Source organism: Ptiloglossa arizonensis, chromosome 12, assembly GCF_051014685.1.
Source record: "Ptiloglossa arizonensis isolate GNS036 chromosome 12, iyPtiAriz1_principal, whole genome shotgun sequence".
Taxonomy (NCBI): Eukaryota; Metazoa; Arthropoda; class Insecta; order Hymenoptera; family Colletidae; genus Ptiloglossa; species Ptiloglossa arizonensis.
In genome coordinates this window covers 9,395,930-9,419,781 of record NC_135059.1, presented here as the reverse complement: position 1 = coordinate 9,419,781, position 23,852 = coordinate 9,395,930, and the positions used below count along the sequence as shown (strand labels likewise).

Genomic DNA, 23,852 nt, shown 5'->3' with positions numbered 1-23,852 from the left:
CTGAGCCAGCAAATGCCAGAATAAACGAGAAAAATTAAGGGAACACCTAAAGTTCATTTTGTCCGCAGAAGTGCAGAGTTAGCACATTTACTCGTTTATTTATTTTGAGTTTCCCACGCCCAGGCCACGTATTGAGAAATTGTCCATTTGAAAAATATCTCGCCAAACGACTCGAAGCAGATGGAACACTGTCGAGTGTAACCTCTTTAAGAATATTGACACTGGTACTCCCGCAACAAATGCTTAATAAATGCAGAGCGAAGTACTTGTTAATTCTTTACGTTATAGAACAAATTTACATCGTATTGTACGATGGAAATTTTACGTAAAAGTTAGTGGAATATTCTTAAATTTCCTTTTTCATCGATGTATACGCCTTGTTTGAACATTTTCGTTGAAATTAACTGTAACGTTCCAGTAGAAGTTTTTCGGTATTTCTAAACAAATTTGTATGTGTGAGAGGCGAAGTGTGCCTAAAAATGGTATTATGAAACTTAATCTTATTACATAACCTAACTTCGCGTGCTAGTATGCTCGAAGAGATCGATTTTACAAAAATAAAGAACGATTTATTACTTAACAAAATTTTTCTTGCCAGTTTGAGAACAGCATTGCCGATTACAGGAGAGTAGCGATAAATGTGAAACGTAGGGCCACGATAAATGTGAAACTTAGGTCCACGATGAATGTGAAGCTTGGGTTCACGATAAATGTGAAACTTTAGTTTTACGATAAATGTGAAACTTAGACACACGATGAATGTGAAGCTTGGGTTCACGATAAATGTGAAACTTAGGCCCACGATAAATGTGAAACTGATAACTTCACGATGCTTGTCAGTTAACTACAACGTAACACCAATCTAAACGATAAATGCCTGTATCGATGAAACAATATTAATACAAAGATGAACATTTCTCATTATTGGTTGTATATCAGCAAAAATGATATGTAATATTCGTCAGATCTCTCCAATTAGAATGAAATCAAACACGATATAAATACTTTAAATGGTATTTACTTATTTATTAAACGATAAGTGCGAAAGGGACCAGGTTTTACCAATTCCGAACCACGTTTTATCACGTTGTACAACAACGATAAATATGAACAGAAGATATTCAATAAGTGACAGATATCGAATCGATATAACATACCGAATGACTAAATATCGTTTTAATTATACCGTGTTTGATCTTATTTCAATCGAGAAAGTCTCGCCGATGTGTTGGTGAAGGTTTCGCGAAAAAAAGATAAAAATTAAAAAATACAATTGTATCAATGTTGTATCAATCGAGTGGTCTTCGAACTCGAGTTTCTCTTTCTCCTTCACTCCTGCCCTAACAGAGGCGTATAGCTTCGGAGTCTATGCTAAGTCTATGCTAAATTTCTAAATTTCGTTTCGAAGAGTTTTCACACTTATCGAGAACACGATATATCTCGATTCCCAGCCGGTTTTTCAACGTTGTTCGTGGTACCACGAGTTCCTCGCGATCTCTACTCAATTTCTGTGTGTTCCAGATCCGGCGCCCGAGGCCTGCAACAGCGCGATAGCGTCGAGCGTGTCGGCGGGAACGAAGGATCTACGTAACTCGCTGATAATCACGACGCTGTCGTCGATCCTGGTGTTGTCGAGAGTCATTTAAACCGTAAGACGGAAACGGACCCGTATCGATCGACCCTTCACCGGAAGCCGACGATCCATCCGTTGTTCAAACAACCGCACGGGAATCGGGGACTCGGTTCTTCGGATCCGAGATCGCGTCGAGTGTCTAACACCCTGTCAATCGTCGATGGATCGATGGATCCCCAGACCCGTCTCGTCTTCGAGACGTTACTTTACTCCCTATAAAAAGTGACAGGGCCCTGATTCCCGGATACAGACCGGACGAGGATTTAACGAGAGATTAAACACGGCCACGTTGTAGTAATCGCGTCCCTTTCACCCCATTTTCCGTGAAACGTTAACAGGACTATCCCCTGTTCATCGTCACGACGAAACAGATTTATTAGCGGCAGGAGTATCGGACACGATCGCGACTCGTGGGTCGGGGAGAGGCGAGGGGTACTCTGGAAGATTGATGAACGAAACGGACTGTAACCGGAAAAACCAGGGACAGCTTAACGAGTTGCGCGTCTCGAAGGAGCTTCGACGTTCACCGAAACAGTGACGAGGCGAGGGACCACTCGGTCGATTTTTCAACGATAAAACGAACAAGATCGTTCCAACGGATTCCACACCTCGAAGCAATAGGACGAACAGGAGGACCCTACGATAAAAGATGAACCTCTGGGAACCGAGGAACCAAGCTTCCGTATCTAGGATCGTGAGAAATGCAGGCCAAAGGTATTTGAATGAAAATGGTGGACGGTGGTACGTCGATGTGTTCTCAACTAGATTCGAGGACAACGCGTACCGATTTGCGTAAATAATACGGAATACTAGCGTCACGATCGACAGGTCGTAAAACTGAGGGAAAAACAAAAAAAAACAATGTCCGCTAGGAGTTACGCGCGAACGGTTGATACACGGCTATTAACCACCTGTTCGTACGATCGATCGCCATATGACAAAAGTTTCATTAGCAAAAGGCAACAAGTGAGCCGTGTTTTACATAAGAACACGGAACGGGGAGCCGATGAAACGATCGTGAATCGCTTGGATCGCGTCCAGGTGGTCAACCGCGTTTGCTTTCAGACCTTGACGCGGCTTCGGCCAACCTCCGCGAAATCGACCGCACGCCGCTCGAACTGGATCGTTGGGCTTTTGAAAACTCGGAGAGAGCTCCGAGAGCAACATGGCGGGAGTTTCGAACTGAAATTGACCAACTTCGACCCGTCCGGGAAGATCCTGGGTCTATTCACGAGACTACGGACTTCTTTGACAACTCTGAAACTGTTCGCGAACTGGAAGCGTACCAGACTGAGGGACACGGAAAGGGGGATCGGAAAAACGGAATTCTTCGTCTGTCTTGGTGTTCAAAGGTTCTCGTGAGCATCGTTTTCTTCTCGTGAGAAGGATTCTTGCCATTCGGGGTCTTTGTGTCGAACGAAGTAGCGAGATGGCTTCGTTGAAAAGTCTTGGGTATCGCTACGAAAGTGACAATAGAAAGTACAACAGTCTCGCAAGTTGTCCATTGGTCTTCGAATTGGACCAATCTCGTTGGTGATGTTCGGATCGTAGCTCCTTGGTAATCAACGGTTTGAAATTCGTTGGATCGCTTGAATTGCATCCTCGAAACTCGGGAAACGTCTCGTGATGTTTGAACACAGCGTTCGAGATGCAAAACATCTCGTTGGATACTGGCGAAGAGAGTAATATTCTGGAGACGAAAGAATAATAGTCACCTGGCATTTGTCACGATGGAAGATATCAGATGGTCGGTCGAACAACGAGGCTGGAAGAAAGGATACTGAACGAAACTGAATAACTGAACTGCTTCACTGTTTAGTCTACGGATAGCAGCTTCACTGTTTAGTCGAGATGCCCAAATGAACAGTCGGATAACATACCATTCGATGACACACACTTCAATGTCCTAAGGGTATTTAATATCCTGGATGCATTCAATTCATTTTGATTGGAACCATTTGACAAATCCGAGAGATATCAGCTGAACAGTTTCAAACGTTTCGTACCTATCAGTTTAGAAGAGTCCAGTTGAGTAGGATAACAACTTTCGACTCAACCTTAGTTCAGTTTAGAAAAGTCCAGTTGAGTATAATGACGGACAACTTTCGATTCTGTTGACTCAACCTTAGTTCAGTTTAGAAGAGTCCAGTTGGGTATAATGACGGACAAGTTTCTATTCTGCTGACTCAACCTTAATTCAGTTTGGAAGAGTCCAGTTGAGTAGGATAACAACTTACAGTTCTGCTGACTCAACCTTAGTTCAGTTTAGAAGAGTCCAATTGGGTATAATGACGGACAACTTTCGATTCTGTTGACTCAACTTTAATTCAGTTCAGAAGAGTCCAGTTGAGTAGGATAACAACTTACGGTTCTGCTGACTCAACCTCAGTTCAGTTTAGAAGAGTCCAGTTGGGTATAATGATGGACAAGTTTCTATTCTGTTGACTCAACCTCAGTTCAGTTCAGAAGAATCCATTTGGGTATAATGACAGACAACTTTCGATTCTGTAGACTCAAACTCAGTCCACCGAAATTAGGACACTGCGAGCTTGAAAATATTCCAACTATCCCGTTCGGATACCCTCCGACACTGTGCTCCCAACGTCAGAGCTTCTCCCAGTACCTACGACGTACCTAACCACTGTGCGGTTCGCTTGAACAGCCAAAAATCGTGGTGTTCTCGAGCGGTGGCTGCTGGAAACTGGCTTAAGGATTCATAGAGGGTGCTCTCGAAACTTCAACGGGTTAAGTGGAGAACAGCTTCCCCGTAGCTCGAGGATGGCACCATCGAACAGGGAGAGAGTGCCACTTGCCCGCCGAGACGAAAAAGGAAGAAGACGCAAGGACGTCGAATCGTGTCAGTTACCCGTGGAATTCACGGTCCGCTTGTCCGCTTCGCGAAATTGGACAAACTCGCCTCTCCGCTACCATTTCGAGCTCCGGGATCGTTGTAAATAAATTCCCTGTCTCTCGTTGACGTACCCTGGAGTTCACCGGAAGCTGGTCCATCCACGACGTTCGACCCTAGACGGAAGAATTCGCATCATTAAGGAACCCAAGGTTCCCGGTACGAAGGTTGGCGACCTGGAACGATCGATCGTGTTCGATTTGTCGACGAAGCGTGGCCGGTTTGTTGATTTTCACGGATACCTCTTTTATGGATATCGAGTCGCGGTCATCCTCGTACCGTGCTGCTGTTCCCGATCGTTCGAAATCGTTCCTGGCTAATGTAAATGTTCAATGAAATGTTCACGGTAATTGTGACGACACCGAGAGGGAACGAAACCGCGCGCAAGAGGAGTTTTTGAAAACGATTTCTCGAGAAACTATCCACGCGACGACTCGTTCCTCTCCCCTATCCGAGTCACGGGATTTCGATCGATCGATGCTCGAGACGACGCGTGCATAGAGAAAATAAGAAAAAAAAGAGACAAAAGGGAAAAAAAGCGAAGAAAAAAAAAATATTCGACGCGCTCTCGAATCATTTCGAAACCCTTGAAGTGTTGCAACGATTTCCGTGGCAACGTCACCGAGACCGAACGCGACACAAATTTCGACGATTCGTCGCCAATTGACGGGATCACGTGATCAATTTGGCAGCTCCGCGACCAGGGGTTGAACGATACCCACGATCCCCCTAATCGTTTCACGGGGTAATCAATTCCGAACGCGAGGACCAGGGACGCGAATGCAAACAAAAGGGGAGAAATTAGAGGAGGGTGGGAATCGAAGGGAAATGAAGAAACAATTTTGATCTGGACTTTCGAGATGGGCACAGCTAACATGACAATACCGTCAGTGAAGTAAACCTTTAAAGTAGATAAATTAAATTACTAGAAAAAAGTATCTAAAAGAGACAAAAAATGAAAAAGAACAAAAAAAAAACGAAAAAAAAATGGCGAAAAAATGCATAATACTACCGGTCGGGAGTAATCTGTCGTTTTTAGGTAGAATTCAAACGGGAGAAGACGATGACGATCTTAGAGTCCATTGGGGGGGAGGAGTCCAGGTCAAATTCGAACTAACCTCGAAAATTAACGCGAAAGCGTAACGGTGCACGTCGCGAACACGACGTTCGACGCTGATTGAATCTTCTTGGAAAAGAAAGAAAGAAAGAAAAAAGAAAATTCTCTTTAATTCGATCCGATTCTTCGACACTGTTTCCTCTTCTTTCGGACTTTCCTTTCGCGCGGGAAAACAAGAGACTCCCTCGGGTTAAAATGCAAACACACATTAGCCTGACAGTGAAAAAAGGAAACAATTACGTCACGTTTGTTTAATTTCCCTTTTTTCGTCCATTTCCGGGGCAGAAAAGTTTTCACCGCCACACCGGTGAAAACGAAGCGACAGGGATTAACAGAGGGGACGAGAGTACGGGAAAGATTTTTCAGTTTCGTTGCACGGCAACCAGAGGTCGCGGGAGATAGAAGCGGGGGGGATGAGAGAAGAAAAAAAAAAAATGAGAAGAGAAAAATATAATCAAGGGAGACAAAACAGAAACGGCACCTCGTGAATTAATCGTGAACATGTTACAAAACAAAATAGACACTTAAGAGATTGTACCATTAAGCGATGTAAATATACGTATACATATTATATATATATACACACACACGTACACATACACAGACAAATATACACACATGGATCTATATACATATAAATATAAATATACATACAGCTGTATATCTGATTACGTGTGCCGTCAAGCAGTTGACGTAGACGTAAGACAATTAAGGCACCCGTGTAATTTTGCTCCGTGACGTAGGTCCGCACAGTGACATTTAGACACCAGTAACGATTAAGATAGATGTATCGTTTAAGGGCCGTGTGGTGATTTCTCGATCGCAAGAAGAAACGCCGTGAGAGTGATCCGGCGATCGTTTCTCGCGAAACGAGAGAGAGAGAACAAACAAACCGTTTGGAAGATTTAGGTGAAAACACATCAGGTGGTGTCCCGTTCTCCAGAACCGCGAACGCTGTCCAATTACAACCACAGGCCTAAGTGAAGAGCTCACTGTCGGTATCAAGTTCAGGCCTAATGTCCGTTCAACGTTGCTCAGCCTAACTCGCAGATCCCATAGACACTTGACGTGGCGACTCGTCGCGACGAATCCCTAAAAAATTGTACACCGGGGCTTTGAAACGGCCAACAGAAATGAAAGTTTCACAGAACTTCGTACGAAAGTTGGTGTCGCGATGAACGGTACTCCGAGTAGAACGGGGTAGGTAAGATTCTGGTGTAAAGTTCCCGGTATTTCTGAACCGCGAGACTCTCGAAACCGATTCGAGAAGACGAACTCGGAGGTTCTTGATCCACGGGAACTTCCGTGGGCTATCGACACCAAATTCGACGAAAGAGAATCGAGAAAGGTCTCGAACGGAATGGAACGGTAAAGAGCTCGACGATAGCGAAACGTAACAGTCTCTCGTCTCGCGAGGAACGTATTAACGCTGAAACGTGAATCTTCCATTTCGTACATATCACCTATATAAATATATCATGTAGCGAGAGTCGATACTATCGATAGAGAGAGAGAGAGAGAGAGAGAGAGAGAGAGAGAGAGAGAGATATCTTTTCGTAGCTGAAGCATCGAGCGTTCGATCATCGCGTGTGACACATACGGTGCGCGCACGCGCTAAACGAAGAGAACAAAGACGCGTACAGAGAAAAGGATTCGGTATTTTGATTAAAACGAGAAAAGCGAACATATTTTCTACCAAGTGACGCCGTTGTCTCTGGACCTATCGTCCGTTGCAGGCTTCGTCGGGAGGCTCAATAACTCGCGGAACCAACGCCACGTTATCGCTCGTCATCGATCGGTTTGGGTGAGCACCCTCGATCGAACGAAGACATCGGTTTTCGCTCGATTGGATCGATAACGATTTCGTTCTTATTTCTCGACAGGTTCCGTGACTTTTCGTTCGAGTACTGTACAAAGTTCACCGTAATGCGACTATCCGACCGGAGACCAATGTGTAAACGTTAAAAATTGAATTTACACTCTTTTTTCTTGCCAATTACATTCTTTTCTGTTACGTGAATATTCACTATTATGAATATCGCGAGCTGTGCTATATTTAGTGGAAAACTATTAATCACAATAATGTATACAACCCACTTTGAACTTACGTTCGTGTACAAAGTTTACCATAATATGGATTTCTGACTGTAAACAAATGTGTTAAAATTTTTATTTATCGCTTCGTTTTCTCACTAATTACACTCTGTTCTCTTACTAATTACATTTTTGTCACTATTATGAATGCTATTGTAAGCTGTGCAATATGTAGTAAATTATAACATTGCAATCAAACACTCACCGTGGAAGAAACAAACGATTCTTTAACGTTGTCAAAAATCGAAAATCACTACTATTAATTCCAACGATATTTATATTTATATTTATATTTCTCGATTATTTTATCCAGGCTATTTTTTTATACAATTTAGTGAGTAATGAATGCTGCGAGGTCTGTTTTCTATGTAACGAATCATTCCAGGGTATTATGCATTTATGTGCACAATTGACCACTACTGTTGAAAATAAATTAATATAATTTATAACGTGTCTCGGTATTGACGCATTGAGTATCAGGTTCGTTCAGATACGGATGACATTATGTTTAAATGGTTCTTAGTGGGTCACGTCATTCGTATTATTAGCTGGAAATACGCGTCATTCGGAATGCAAATAAAATGGAAATTCAGTAGTATGACATAATACGAATGAGATTATAAATCTCTGGTCGGTCACGAGGCAAAAGGGTGCAAGTTACAGAGGTACATTTTTGCGCTTCTGTTAATTTTCTGAACAGATACGAAACAATTACGGTTGAAAGTATCATTACGGTGTACTCGTTTGCAATTTTCCGGGTCTTGTGAAGTCGGAGGTTAGTATTAATCGTGGAAATATCTAACGAGATATTTCTTTCACCGAAGGAAAAGTTATTTATTTTGCAAAAACAACATTCGTTACTTATCTTTTTACAGGTCTGGTCTAACGATCTACACACCACTGTACGTAGAGAAATTTACAAAATTTTCATGCTGGTACCGCAGAGATGATCGTGTTGCTCCTGATATTTCCATGAAATTAGTGTGGTGCGCGGTGTGTTAATATAGACTGTTTATTGTTTCAAAAAATTTGAATTTTGGTAGAAAAATATGGGAAAAAAAAATTATTATTCGTATATTGGGGAGTTTCTAGACCCTTCGACCGTTACCAAAGGCCCAAAGAAGCATGAAACACTCGAGCCTAAGTCAGATCTAACCGATTAGGTCTACTGGAAAGTTCTGATCGCTCGACTGATGTGATTCCAAATGAAAATATTTCATAACGGAACCAAAACGATTGTTATAACTGAAAATTATTTATTGAAACACACGTAATGAATTCAGATTAAAAAAAAGCTCTGCATCCACTTTGAACACAAATATGACCTAACCATGTGTTATTCGATATATATAATACGCAACATTATTAAAAAAATTAATCTATTTTCCACGTACGATAAGTTACGTATGTACATTCGTACCAAAACTACAAACTCAAAAAAAATGAATTTTCCACCTAAGAAAAATTATATATGCATCATTTGTATTAATCTTACTTCCTCAAGGACGATTAATTTTCCTTTCAAATACAAAAACATTCGAACCGATCTGGTAACATTGCCAAGTGTTTTTACATACGAAAAAAGTACTTGTAAAACTTTTTACATATAAAAAACAAAACGTACACCAGCTTGTATTTAAATAGTTTCTTTTTAAAATTACGTTCCTGTTTATCAGGTTACCTACCCATTGGAATATTTTAAACAATCCAAAAACTAATCGTACGTGCCAGGATCCATGCTGGAAGATCATGGTTGTGGAACAGAGAAGATGAGTCGTTCTAATACACAACTTGTGCTACCGAATGATTTTCCATCCAGGAAAATGTCAGAGAGAAGATGACTTTTCGATAGACCTGATCTAGAAAATCCGAACGACGAGCGATTCGTGGCGTTTCACGCTAGAGATTACGCGAGATAAGTGCAGGGCCGTATACGCTATCAGCGTTCAACGCACCCCTCTCATTAACGATTAAGCACGTCCTTCACATATCATTAGCTAATTACCCATGCGTCTTGTCGTGAAAACTTAATGTTAGGATTAGTGCCTCGACGTGCAACACGCTCGGCCCAATTTTATCGGCACAGTGTATTCGTGGAGGAAAATGCGTTCTCTATCGACGAATTATTTACTAAACCGTCACGACACTGACTTGTGACACGTTGGTTATTTAATTAACCCATCGAAGAATAATTTTCGAAGCACCTCGAGCGTGCATCGATCGTATATCTCGAGCTTTGCACAGTTGCAACGGTTTTCAGTTGGAATTCACACCTAATTCGATAAATGTGAATCTGCGATTATAACAGAATCGTTGGAATTAATACTACCAATGGAAAATGTGTAATTTTAAACGATGTGGAAAATAAAATTGATAGGAAAGAAACTCACTCGCTGGACACGTGTATAATAAAAATAAAAGGTTTTATTTATTGACTGTTAGGAAATAGGACCAATGCGAGCAATGTTTCTGAAATGAAGAAATCTACTTGGGATGAATTTTTATTCGTTAAATATGAGATGAAAATGTAGCGTTCTTGTTTCTATACTTGTAGAAAAGAGAAATTTATAAGAAACATCGATATTGCATCATTGCGTGTGTAATAAAAAAAAAGAAAATAAATACGAGTTTACAGTACACACTTTCGTTCCTTTCGAACGTGCGAAATTTTCGTTACTGCTGGTCAGAAAGAAAAGTTTTTTATTTATACTATACACGTATCCGACATGTGAATTTCGTACGTATCAATTTTTCTCGTAAATTATATGAAAAATGTTACACGTTGTCGATTCCACTCATTAGTATTATCACTGTAGACTTTTATTTAGCGAAGAAGCCTGTAAAGTCCAACCGAGAACATTACAAGTATGCACAGCTTGGCGAAAAATAAAACAAGTTGTCATAATTTCTTACCGAAATGAGAACAGTGCCTACAAACGCTAAAAATTGAGTTTGAAATTTCGATTAAATTTAAGCTACAAAATTCCGGGTCCAAGGTGCCCCGTGGCTCGAACTTCATCCAGAGAAATGTTCTATTTCTCGTACTGTACAATCTCTGACCTGTCTATCGAGGTTACAAATGATTGAATATATTTTCTATCCACCGCGAAAGAACGCGTTGAATCTATGGATGCCTTGTAGCCGAAATGGGTCAATATTTGTCTTTAGATAGTTTGTTCCTGCGTGTGCAGTTTATAGTGCATAATTCATCGCGATCGATGCACTCGGGACGTCGGTAGTAACGGAGCGACGTCCCTGAAAAATCACAGTTTCGAAAATATCGAAAACTAACCTAAAAGTGTTTCATTTCGCTCGAAGCTAAAGCAAACGCTCGATACGTTTAATCTTCTTCTTTTTTTTCTTTCTTTTTTTCGCGTGGCTCCGACGAAAATATTTTCATTCAAAGCTACGACACGGAACGGACCTTTTATCGTATATTTTACATAAAATATTTTCATGTTACAGCGATATCGATTCCTCGGTTCGTGTGTTACACGAAGACTCAACGATGCGAATCCGATCTTCGGTTTCTTTAAGCCTAGCGACTAGGAGTACGGCTCTAAGCCTCTAGCGAACCGTGAACCCCAGAACAAAGTAATTGATAAAGAAACTATATACATAATATATACATATATATTTTTCGCTATAGAATCGCTTCTCAACTCGACAGGCCTAAGAATTTCGACGGAAACGAGTACGCTTAAGCATCGTCGTGATCCCGAGCATAGAAAACAAGAGGAGGGTTGACGCGTGTTTTCTCTTTGTCAATTTTTTTTTTTGATTTTTTTTTTTCTTCTTAGCGCGTTTCATCGACCCTCCGAAAAAAAGAGAAAAACAGAAACGAAAAAATGAATTGGTAGGCGGGGAGAACTGAGGCGAGAAATGTATTAACGGTATGAGCAACGTGCGAGTAACAGGGAATTAAATTAAATAATGAAACTAACGAGCTTAAAACGAGAGAGTGCAATTGGGAGTTAATTGGAAAAAAATTAATTAGCGATACTAATAAGCTGGAAATAAGAAGGAATCGATTGGGAACGAAACGAAGGAGAAGGGAACGCGGGGAGGGGGACACTAACGAAGTCAGTCAGCGGGGGAAATTGCTGGAAAAGGAAAGATAAATAGAAAATAAAAGAGGAGAAGAAAAATTGCGCGCGGTCATTTCGCTAATTAAATAACTCGATCGTGCGTGAACGCGCGAGCGAGCAGTTTCGTTTCGGTGATCGTTCGCGGTTATTTCGTTCAGCATCGATGCGTTTCGAGTGTCCTGCGTGTATCGATATAGACCGATCTGGAACTCGGCGAACGCGCGCGAAAACCAATTCCGTGAAATTTATTCCACGGCTCCTCTCGGTCGTGTAATTAAGAATTTATCAATTTCCGTTCTGATAATTGGCAACCTGCCAGACTCTCTGTTTGCTTGTTTTTTTTTTGTTTGTTGTTTTTCGTTTTTTTGGTCGACGCAACTCGAGTGCAAACAAAAACTGCAATAAATATTGATCTCGATTACTTGCACCGTACTATTTGTAATCGAGTGTCGAAAAAAAAGAGGATAAAAATAATGAAAGAGAACGGGATGCTCTGTTTGTCGAGAAAAAAAAGAGAGAATAAAAGAACGGTGGGAAGCGAAGGCGATGTTGGAAAACAGTAACGATAATTATTTTTGATTGTCCGTCCTCGTGTTTCAATCGACGAGCCGAAAGAGAATATTTTGAAAGAAAGCGTGGAGAGTGGAGACGACACCGCGTATTCGAAGTAAAAAAGGGGCGGGATAAACGGGAGGTGGAGCTATGGGCGGGGCCAGAGCAAAGGATCGGGGATAATAATTAATCTCCATTATTTTTCTTCCTCTATTCCAATTAGCCGTCGAAACGAGGTGAAAGGTAATAAAAGGAAACTGATAGGAGGAAAAACATAATTGCGATAACTCCGCCCACTGAAGAAAAAGGGGCGGGAGATGGAGACAGCTTGGGAAGCGATATTAGGAACCGATAATCGTAATTACTCTTTCTCTGTTTCGGTCGAGTATCGGAAACAAATGGAGCATGATAGAAAACGGTGTGAAGCTCGATAATGGTGAAGAAAACCAGTGAGAGAAATAGCGTTGACAGTGAGTAAAGTGAAAGCGGAAAAAAACGGTAGTAAAAATTAATCGTGATCGTTTCTCTTTTCATAACGGAATTAATCGTTAGAACCGAAAGGGGAGGAATAAATTAGATATTGAAACTAGGAGGAAAATGATAAAAAGAAACGAAGAAGGGGAGGGACATAATGACGTTAACTCCGCCTACCGAAGAAAAAGGGGCGGGGGATGCGAATGGTGAGGAGAGCGATACTAAGAACCGATGATCGTAATTATTTCTCTTCGTTTCTTTCCGTCGATTATCAAAAACCATTGGAATATAATAATAGAAAACGGAATGGAGGTATGTAGCACAAAACCGATAGAATATAATAATAGAAAACGGAACGGAGGAATGTGACACAAAACCAATAGAGTATAATAATAGGAAACGGAACGGAGGAATGGGGCGCCGATGGCGAGTAAAGTCAAAGCAGAGAAACGGTAATAAAAATTAATCGTGATCGTTTTTCTTCCGGTAATCGAATTAACCGTTAGAACCGAGGGGTGGGGAGTAAAGTGAAATGGATAAAAGTGCGATAACACCGCCTACTCGAAGAAATAAAAGTGCAGGAGGAACAGCTGGTGGGGGTGTGCCAGGGGAACGAGCGGTTGGCAAAGAGGCCAAGAGGGACGATGGTGCTTCTCGGAACGAAAAAAAGGAAGGACAGAAAAAGGGGATGGAAAAAAGACACCAACAGAGTGAAAAGGAAGCGGACGAGTATGGTACTTAGTTGAAAAGAGGGCCGCGTCGAGCGTTGAGCTATACTACTGAAAACAGCGAGTCCGCTTAAACGGAGAAAAAAAAAACAAAAGAGGAACGGCTCCCTGTAAACCAATAGGAAAAAGAGACACATAAAATGCTGAGAATAGAGGTAAGGAGAGCTAAGGCTGCCAGTGTTCTCCATATGGTATTCACCGGAGCCACTGTACTTCCCTATCGATCAGCGTCAGCTGAGAGTTTACGTGTTTCGTTTCAGTTTCCTCGGAAAATCCTCTAATCGTGGATTCGTAGCATTAAACGAGAGATCGGAATCGTTCGAGTTACGAATGTAAACGCTGTTCAATGGAAATTCAAAAGGCCGAAATTTACAAATTTCTCGTTGCAGATATTTTCAATCGTTATCCGTCACGGAATTTAGAGACATTAAGCGGGAGATCGAAATCGTTCGAATTCCGAGTGTAAACGCGTACAATGGTAATTCGAGAGGCCGAAATTTCCAAATTTCTCGATTCCACAAATTTTCAAACGTTGTCTCTCGATGGATTTAAAAACACCGACGAGTCGTCGCGGTGTTCGAAGAATGAAAAATGAAAAATTCGATTGGAAGGAAATCGCAAACTCAAAAGTTTCCAAATCGTTTCTACCAGTCTGGCAAAATTTCGATCACGATACATTCAAAATTAAGAACCGTGCAACGAATCATCGCCACGTTTTCGAAGGAAACGAAACGAAACGAAACGAAACGAAACGAATTTATGGAGAATTAACAGACGAAAGATCTCCAGGTGTTTCTCTGAGGAAATTTCAATCACGAGGTACGTTCAACCTTTGAAACGCCCGTTGTCTTCGATTCTCTTCCGGGCGGTTTTGTGCCTCGGTAACGCATTGAAAATTCTCGAATGGAGAGGGAAAGAAAATTTCATTTTTTTTTATCGTCGATATTACGGCAAAGAAAATCCGAGAATCGGTGAAATATTTCACCGAATATGGTTTAAAATAGAGACCGACGCGTAAGAGGCGGCTGAATTATTCCGCGTCAGGAAGAGGAAGTTTTTTTTTTTCAGAGGGGGAGGAAGTGAGGAAAGGTGGTCGCGTTCCACCTTGAAAAAACCGCGAGCCCGGGAGGCTCGGTGTACTTTGCGACGAAGATGAAAACGGTGAATGGAACGGGAATGAATACGCGTGCACAGAGGCACGAAGCACACCTGGCTTACCCCCGAGCACGCTTTAAAGTCAGCCCTTTGATCGTTTCTACGGGGCAAACTCGGCCTAAGTGGGTCAACACTCCGATTCCAACGCAACAAACATCGGCCGTTCCTTTATTTTCCACGTATAATCGTACCCCTCCCGTGGAGACCTGCCTCGTTAACAATCGTGGTCCATCGTACGATCAGTTACGTATCTTTTCCTAGATTGATCGCGCTTCTGAGAAACAGATCCCCGGGACACTCGATCCGAGATTCGTCGCTGTTCGAACGACGTTCACGAGCTCCGAATCGACAGATTGTACCTTGTAGCCTTTCGCGAGTATCGTAGGAGGATAGATCGATAGTAATGGGAATGATACCGTATCGATACCGTCGAGGACAGCCCCTAGACTGTAATATCAAACGGTATCAAACAGTATCAAACACGTAGGTATTATAGAAATTCCGTTACGCGAACTAATTGGATGACAAAAGGGTTTACACGATGGAACAACACGGTGATAGGAATGATACCGAGCAGATACTATTTTACGTAAAATGTAACGGAGAATTATTTTCAACGATGATAAGTATAGATGCAAATAGGAGGATCTTTGACATCAGAAACTATTTTTTACGCACTGGAATCGCTTAAGGAGTAAGCAACTTGGAAGATGGTTCAATTTATATTATAGACGAATTAAGTGTGGACTGTAGGCGACCACTGTGAAACAATTATCGAATGATTACTTTCAACGTAAATAGACGTTATTGTGCCATAAACGATAAGTTGGTAAGAGAGTCTCGTACTTTGCACCGGTAGCGTACTTGCTACCTTCGAAAAATTATTTTCCTTTGATTTTTTCTCGAAAGTGTCATTAAGTTTACGTATACACCAAAGGGATAAAACTTCGAAGATTGTGGTTCTCATTGAGTTAGTTAATTTTGCATTTTACTTGGATTAATATTCGTCAGAGAAGTATCGGTATCGAAAATTGATGTTGAATCGATACCAAGTACCTGAAAATTTGATACTTTTCAATATTTCGTATTAAGGAATTTTTTCCTTTTAAATATCTCCAATTTAAATGTACAATTCGTTGCGATAAACATTCAGGAAAATTTACTCAGTCTTTGAATTTGAAATTCACTATTGTCAATACATGCTGATATCAATCCCATTACTAAAAATCAGTCCCAGCTTAAAGGGAATGTGGTAGCACGAGTAAGACATCGTCAGTGACAGATCTTACGATGATTAATCAGAATGATTGATCTAATACGATTCACAAGTCCCTCCAGGACTAATGTTTCACCGATGTTAACGATCGACTTTCCAGTTGCAAAAGATACCTAACATCCAATGGCGGATCTACATTTTTGAGAAATCGAGGTTACTATTTTCGAGGGGCCCTTCTAAAAGACACTGTTTCCAATTTTATGACGAATATTTATTTATTAACGATATGTATTCATTGTATTGTTTCACGTCATTATCACTTATAATCGTTAACAAAATTAACGTAAAAGACACTTGAATCAAATAAGATGTATCCAAGTAACAATACAACACAAAAATTAAGACTAACTTCAATATTATTCAATATACTGGCCCAGAACCAATAAATGAGACTCTAATCATTTTTTTTTTTTTTTACTTTTTTTGTATTACCAAATCTCAGAACCCTAAGTATTCAGGATTTTAAAACTTAACACGTTCACAGTCCCATGACTCGTATACAACCCACCATACAAATGATTCAAACTTTCTATTGTCCCATGTATGAATCACATTCAAGCACATCGTTATTCGAATGGAATTGTCATTAGAACGCGTAAATCTTTGCGTTTTATTTCGATCTTTAATTTACAACTGAACTCGTAAAATTAAACTGAGACTCGACTCCGGATAAAGATCGCCACCCCGTTTTCAAGTAAACTGCAACGATCTCGATTCTGTCGCTTTGCTGTGAATAATCTGTACCAATAGTAGAATTTTAACCGTTTGTATCTCAGCGATAAGGACTCGTATTACAAAACGGTAAAAGAATTTTCGATTTCTCTCCCGTGTGACAAATTGATTTTGAAAAAAGAAAAATCCCCCAATTTCCTAATCATCCTGTAGACGAGTCGAAAGAACTTCAAGTGGTATAGCTTCCTGGGACGTACGAGTGGCGTCCATTTTGGAGACAGTGAACGCGTTAAGCTTCATAAGCTTCACGGTAGAGGCGCTACTGTTAACACCTGATTGCGAGCCTAACCTAGACTTAAAGCCACTACCCACCGATCCTGAGCGAATTTGGACAATTTTGACAATCGACTATACACTTCTCACATCTTTCTTTTTTTTTTTTTTATCAAACGTGTATCCATTAATTTTAAAAACGATTAAATCGAAAATTGAAGTACTCTCGATGATCAGATCGAACGACAGCTATAGCGAAATGATGCGCCTCGATAAAAGCATTTTGTGAAAAAAAAAGAAAAGTACTACTTCGTTTCCTGCATTCTCCATCGTCTGCGCACTTTCCACGTTTTACCAAAAGGACCGTGTTAACGATAAACGAATTTCAAATGTTGCCGGGTACCAAGTATTCTCTCGTAAAAGGATTTTTTCCGAACGATGTGGAATCGTGCTGTGGGAAAACATTCGGTTTCCGGTAACTGCGAAGGTTCGTCTATTTTTAACCCCTCCATTCGAACGAACGAAAAGAAGTGCTCGATTAGAAAAAAAAAAAAGGAAGCTCACCTTAATACATACTACGAAGAAATTCCATACGTTAGTCGTGTGCTAAAAGTTGCTTTCTTAGTCACTACAGGGGGAGAAGGAGGGGTGTATAGGGGAGGGAAGGGAATCTGAATGAAAATTTTACTTTGTCGCTTTCAAAGTCGATGATCTTAGCGTGTTAATTAAGCAGGAACCGGTAACAACAAGTAACAAATCACAGATTGTGCATGTATGTATATAATATATATAATGGTATAACACGTATCCCACAGACATATTATATATATACACATTGAATTTTATATATTATATATATTATATAACGATATATATTATATGTATGTATGTACGTATAAATGTATGTGTGTGTACCACATTTGCATACGGAAGTCACGCTTTCGCTTTGGGAAAAGAAAAGGAAAAGGGGGTGGAAAGGAAAATTTCGTTTCGAGAGCGAAAGAAAGTGATGAAGGGGGATATCAACGAAGAGGTGAGAAGAATAAAAAATACATTGAGGTAGCAAGAGTATGTGCGTGCCTGCGGGATGAGTGAACGAAGAAAAAAAATTCTGTGAACACTGTGTGTCGCGTTAAACGTTGTTAGGTTATACATAAAGATATTATAAATGTTACACCGTTGTACGTAATAATTATTAACAGAGGGGAAACCAAGAGAGCAAAATGAAGCTATGTATAAGAGAAATTAATGTAGTTACAATGAAATAAACGATACGACGATTACTACGACCTGAAGGAGTTTGCGCAGCTATGCTTCCCTTTCTCCTGAGTACTATCCTTCTACCTGTCGGTGGTCATGTATTATACGAACAGGTAACGCTCGATTTTCACGAATTGTAAAACCTCTAACTTTCAAATTTCTTGCAGTAATGGAACATTATTATACTTCGTGTTCGAAGTCATAGCTAGGATAAACGAGGTCCTATTAACGATACAACAGTCTTCCTCGAAACTTTGATCAACGGACCTGTAGTGGATTCTATTGTTATTAAATACAAGCCGTTAATAAAAGAAAAAAAATAATACTTTCTGTCGACAGTAGTGAAAACATCGAAATAAAAAAAAAAAGAAATATGGAAGCTGAACAGTATCGGCATTGTTTTGTATTTATTCGTTAAATTTCATTCTGCTTATATTAAAGGTAATAAAAGTAGCAAATTTTATTGGATAATTTATTTCAAACGAGATTGGTTTACCTGAAGGCCACGTGACAGGGATTTTTCAATACTGTTCGATAAGGAAAAGATTTATTCATCGTCAAGCAGTATTAAATAAATCATAAAAAATTTCACATTTATTTTCGCACATCGCTCCAACGAACAACAAAACGGTTGCAATTAGAAAATACGGAACCGTTTAAATTAGAATTTTACAAACATAATTGTTTTCGTTTCACCGTTTATGAAATTATTATTCGAGTCACGTTATTCAAATGATAAAGTATTCATTAAAGTGCACTGTTTAAGTAAAGCGTATAACAATAGTGCATTTAAATAACACATCTTGTCATCAGCTGATCCAAGTCACATGGTCATCAGGTCGCACACGAATGAACCGTTGCGGTGAGTGAAATCAACGATTCTTAGAAAACGATCGGTAATCTACATTTATATAAACATATATAAATAGAGTTGTATATAAACGTATACAGATACAGCAGCTCGTTTGCGTTAATGTACGGTAGAAAAATAATGTAAGCACAATATTTTTTCTCGACCAAAATACAAATGTTGTATATAAATATCTTCAGTGAAAATAAAGTTTAAGAAATGAACAATAAACTTAAAGAACTTGATTTACAATCCACAATCCACATTTACAATCTGAATTGGTTCGAAAACTATTCGAATTTCATTCGTTGAATATTCGAATCACCGTAGGATTCGATAAGTGTGAATACAAAAAGATTCAATCAGAAATCTCAGCTCCATTTATTATTATAGTTATTTACCACCCGTGAAATCGGTTATTTTGGTTCAAAGAAAATCCACTGCTTCAATTCCAAGAACAAGCAGTAGCAGAACCGGACACAATCCCTAAAAATTGAACGTAGATACATACATAGAACCGATTTTTCTTAACTAGTGAATCTCTGGAATCCCCCAGGAAAATGGACCAACGTTGGAGTTAGCAACGTCGACGTCAACTTTCATTCAGTGCCATCGAGGACTCGATATTACAGTCCCATGTTCCGTAAGAGATGTCGCAGCTGTGGCGTACAACTTTAATTTCCGCCAGGTTCTTACAACCGATCGGCTTCCTGTGGGAAATGCTTCTGCCAATCCACCATCGATGCATCCCCGTTGAATTCGCTGCAAGGAAATGTACAATAACTTCGTAAAAATTTCGAGGAAATAGCGACGATGGAAAATCGAAAGAAATTAAGCTTCCCGATAACGGACCGAGGGTCATTCGTGACCCAACCCTTGGAATTTTCTTCTCTCACGAATAGAAGTAGACAGGTGTTCGGTTTCTTCGATCGAATATTTTGCAATGTTTTTGAAACGATACCTAACAAAGTCACGATTTAGTTCGAATAGAATCGATCCTATTTTTAAGTTAAAAAAAAAGACAAAATTTCTTAAGAATGAAGCTAAATACATTGGAGAACATATCACTTTGTGAACTCTTTCTTGGAAAATGCAAGAAACAGAAGACTGGACGTAATTTGTCGAATATGAACAGTGGAATTTGAAACATTTTTTACGCGCACGTGATGTTTCAAATATTTATATTTTCCAATGTTTTTCTATCTCAGTGGTCGTGACCAATTCTCCGAATTACTTTTCGTTGAAGAACGTATGCGTAATGTTACGCAATCGTAGTGTTTATGGGCAACATTGGCCATATTTACAATGAAACTTCAAAGTGAAATTTCTCAAGAGTGATAACCCATTTTGACGAACGCTACAACACTCCAATACTACTAAGAACAGTCACACGGGTTGATAGCGTTTACTCTAACTCGCATATAACGAGTATGTAGTTTGCATGAAATTTTGATAGAATACTTTATTAAAGAGATATTAAAACCACTGAATAAAAAACAGAAAAACTATCTCAGGATCAAATCCCGCTTTAATTGTTACGATCGAACGAGGAGTCTTCGTGATTGAAATAAGGACAAGGGGCCACGAAAATTATAATTATTAGAACAGTCTCATTGGATAACATTTACTCTAACTTGGACGCAAGGTGGATACAATTTGAAGATTTGCGCGAAAAATGAATCGAAGAATGAATAAAATAAATAATAAAATGGTTCGAATGACAAAGAACACGAATACTATCTTGGGATCAGTTCCCACTTTAATTGTTACGATCGAACGAAGAGTCTTCGTGATTAAAATAAGGACAAGTGGCCCGCGAAAACCGTTATAACGGGGCAAACCACATTTAACTATCGGATATTTTTAGAAGCTGATCGATAACCCGATTGCGTTGATACAAACCGGTTGACGATTCTTCTGTTCCCTCTTTCTTCTCCACTCCCATTACACAGTGAAATAAAACCATTTCTTTGTGCGAGATTTTTCTCGGAATATTTGGAGCTCTTAAAGGCGATGGAATTGCATTCGCGAGGAGTTGCGTCACAGTTGCACTCGGTGTCTATGTAATTCTATTTTATTGTACAAATAAAAGAGTAACGTTCCAATGAATCAATTTGAATGATTCACGATCGATAAACGTGAATGTACACTTTTCGGAGAATTTTAGCACTGTGAAAGTCCAAGGTTTAATTTCTATCAACCTGGGAGACGAAAGACTCGAAAGTATGTTCGTTCGATGTTCGATTGTTGTTCTGAAATTACAACGACACGGAATTCGACATCTCCGATATATGAAATTTAATCGACCACAACCTCGAACAACCTGAAATTCGAGTTTCACATTTATCATAATCATCTTCGAACTCCAGCGACCCAAAATTCAACTTCCTTAAACACAATCGATTAATATTTTAAAGTCCAAACAGATTTGGTTAAAACTTCGATCAAAAATTGTATAGCATTGAAAATTTAACTGTCTAAAAATAGAACGTCTTGAAATTTGAACACTAAAATTCAAACGTCTTGTAACATCAACAACACAACACTCAACCTTTCCAAAATACTTAAAAATTCAACCTCATTAAAATATAATCGAATCGATCATAAAAATTTGATCGTCATGGTATTCAAGAATCTTAAAACTGCAGCCATAAAAAATTGTATAGCTTAAAAATAGCTATAATAATTCGATAGCTTTAAAATTCTTGAAATTTGAATACCGTAAAATCGATTGTTCTAAAATTCGATCGGTCTGAAACACCAACGACCCAAAAATTCAATCGTCGTATAATTTATTTGCTTTAAAATTTACTCGCCGTGTTGAAATAAAAATCAATAGCGAAAATATTACTGTAAATTGACATTGAACCACGAAGGTATAGAAATTACATTCGACGCAATCGTCTCGCGAGACCGTTGCCGCGAAATTTTGACAGAAAACGTCCGAATACCGACAGAGAGACCGGAGAAAAATAAATCGAAAAAAAAACCACCGCGAAACGCGCGGCACGTTCTCGCGTAGAAAATTTTCTCGTTGGCGCGCAGAGTGGAGAAGGAATTTGCATTCCAAAGTGCACGTGCCCAATGCAACGTGCATTCGCGAACAGCACCGCTTCTTCAAGAACAAGATAAATGCTTGGAACACGATAAATCATTCCAAACGTCAGCTTAACAAAAGCAGTATTACCTGCCTTTTAACACCGAAATTTATATTTCCCGAAACTTCAACAATTACAGTTCAAAGCGAGCACATATTCCGTTTCTCGTTTAACACCGGTGCGAGGATTAATCGGCATCGTTTATCCGTTTCTTTGTTTAACGAGAACTTTCAACGACTTTAAAAATACACGCTTCAGCTCGGAATTTCGAAGACGAACTCGAAACTGTTAAGACGAATCGTTCTTGGCACGAAATATCGTATCGAATTTCGAATCTCGTCGATCGAAACGAAAAAAAAAGAAACGAAATTCGCGAAACGTTATTTCCACCTTGCCTCGTTAAGATTCGTTCAGAAATACACGGAATCGAGGCTTCTACGTTGTGCGTGATAATTTATTCGCACGGAGTGAAAAAAAGAAGTCGTTAACTCGAAATAATCGTGTTTTCTGGTGCCTGGCTGTCTGCTGACCAGATGCGCGACGACGAGTTGCAACCGGACCAGTCGATACAACTTGACTAATTTGGTCCCATTTTAAAGAAATTCAGCCATTGAATTTCGATTGAGCAACCAAATAAGAGATTTAATGAATAATTAACGTACAAGCGTCCGATTGTTTACTCCTCTCGGCATATTAATCGGATTAAACTTTCCACGATCTACATATGGCCATTGGAAACGCCAATGGGCGTTTGCTCTACGCCACTGGCGATGTTCAGATTCATCGATGCAACCTGCTCGAGGTAGGGGACGCGAGAGGAAATTTTGTATGCGGAAAAATACGATTAACAAACATGCTTTTCTATTAATACATCGTTCTTCGAAGGTTAACCACTGTATATCTTCCTAACGTCATTGTAAATGTATTATTTATCTCGTTCAGTAACTGCCCCGTTCCAAAATTCCGAAATTCCACAATTTTTTAACTTCGTATCACAATATTCGCAATGTATAATGTAACGAATAACATTTATTTATTAATAGAGTCTTGCAAACGTTTAATTTAGCCAGAGGTATCCTTTAAATAAGTTTTTATATTCGATGAATAAAAATTACATTCAGGAACGAATAATTTACATATCGAATTGAGTTGCTCCCAGTATCCAAGTATGAAAAAGAAATTAATTATATTTGAAAGAAACGTAACAGAGATTCACTGTCTGTAACTTTAGAACGCAAGAATTCTTCTTTTTTTAGAGGGATACCTTCTAAAAATAATAAATAATTAATGATAATAATAGGATGTCGATGATTTAATTATATTTCTCAAGAAAGTGCGTTTCACTCTTCTTTTCGATATAATTACGAGAAGGTTCGTGGATACAAAGAACGAAGAAAAGAATAAACAATAAACATAATTATTATGTAAGAAGGAGTTAAGGAACACTATTATGAAATGAGACCTTCATTCCTCGTGCTACAATTTTTGACAGACTCGACAACAACGAGTAAAAGAATTAAAAAAAAAAAAAATACTCGTATCTACGAAACATGAACAAAAACCGCAACATAGTAGAACATTTACTCTTCTACGTGCTAGTTAAGCACTCGAGTTACAAAAGAGAGAATCAACAACGTTACTCTGAACTTTCATATGACTGCTAAGCACGTTCAA

At 39.5% G+C, this 23,852-nt stretch overlaps 1 protein-coding gene across 1 annotated transcript in view; it reads left to right on the top strand.

The window, feature by feature from the left end:
- Positions 1-7,183, top strand: part of Ache-2 (acetylcholinesterase 2) — a 256,587-nt gene extending 249,404 nt beyond the window's left edge. Inside the window, exon 6 of the mRNA XM_076324138.1 lies at positions 1,522-7,183. Coding sequence (XP_076180253.1) covers positions 1,522-1,646 — 125 coding nt within the window. The 3' untranslated portion in view covers positions 1,647-7,183. The remainder of the gene's footprint in view (positions 1-1,521) is intronic.
- The last annotated feature ends 16,669 nt before the right edge of the window (positions 7,184-23,852 follow it).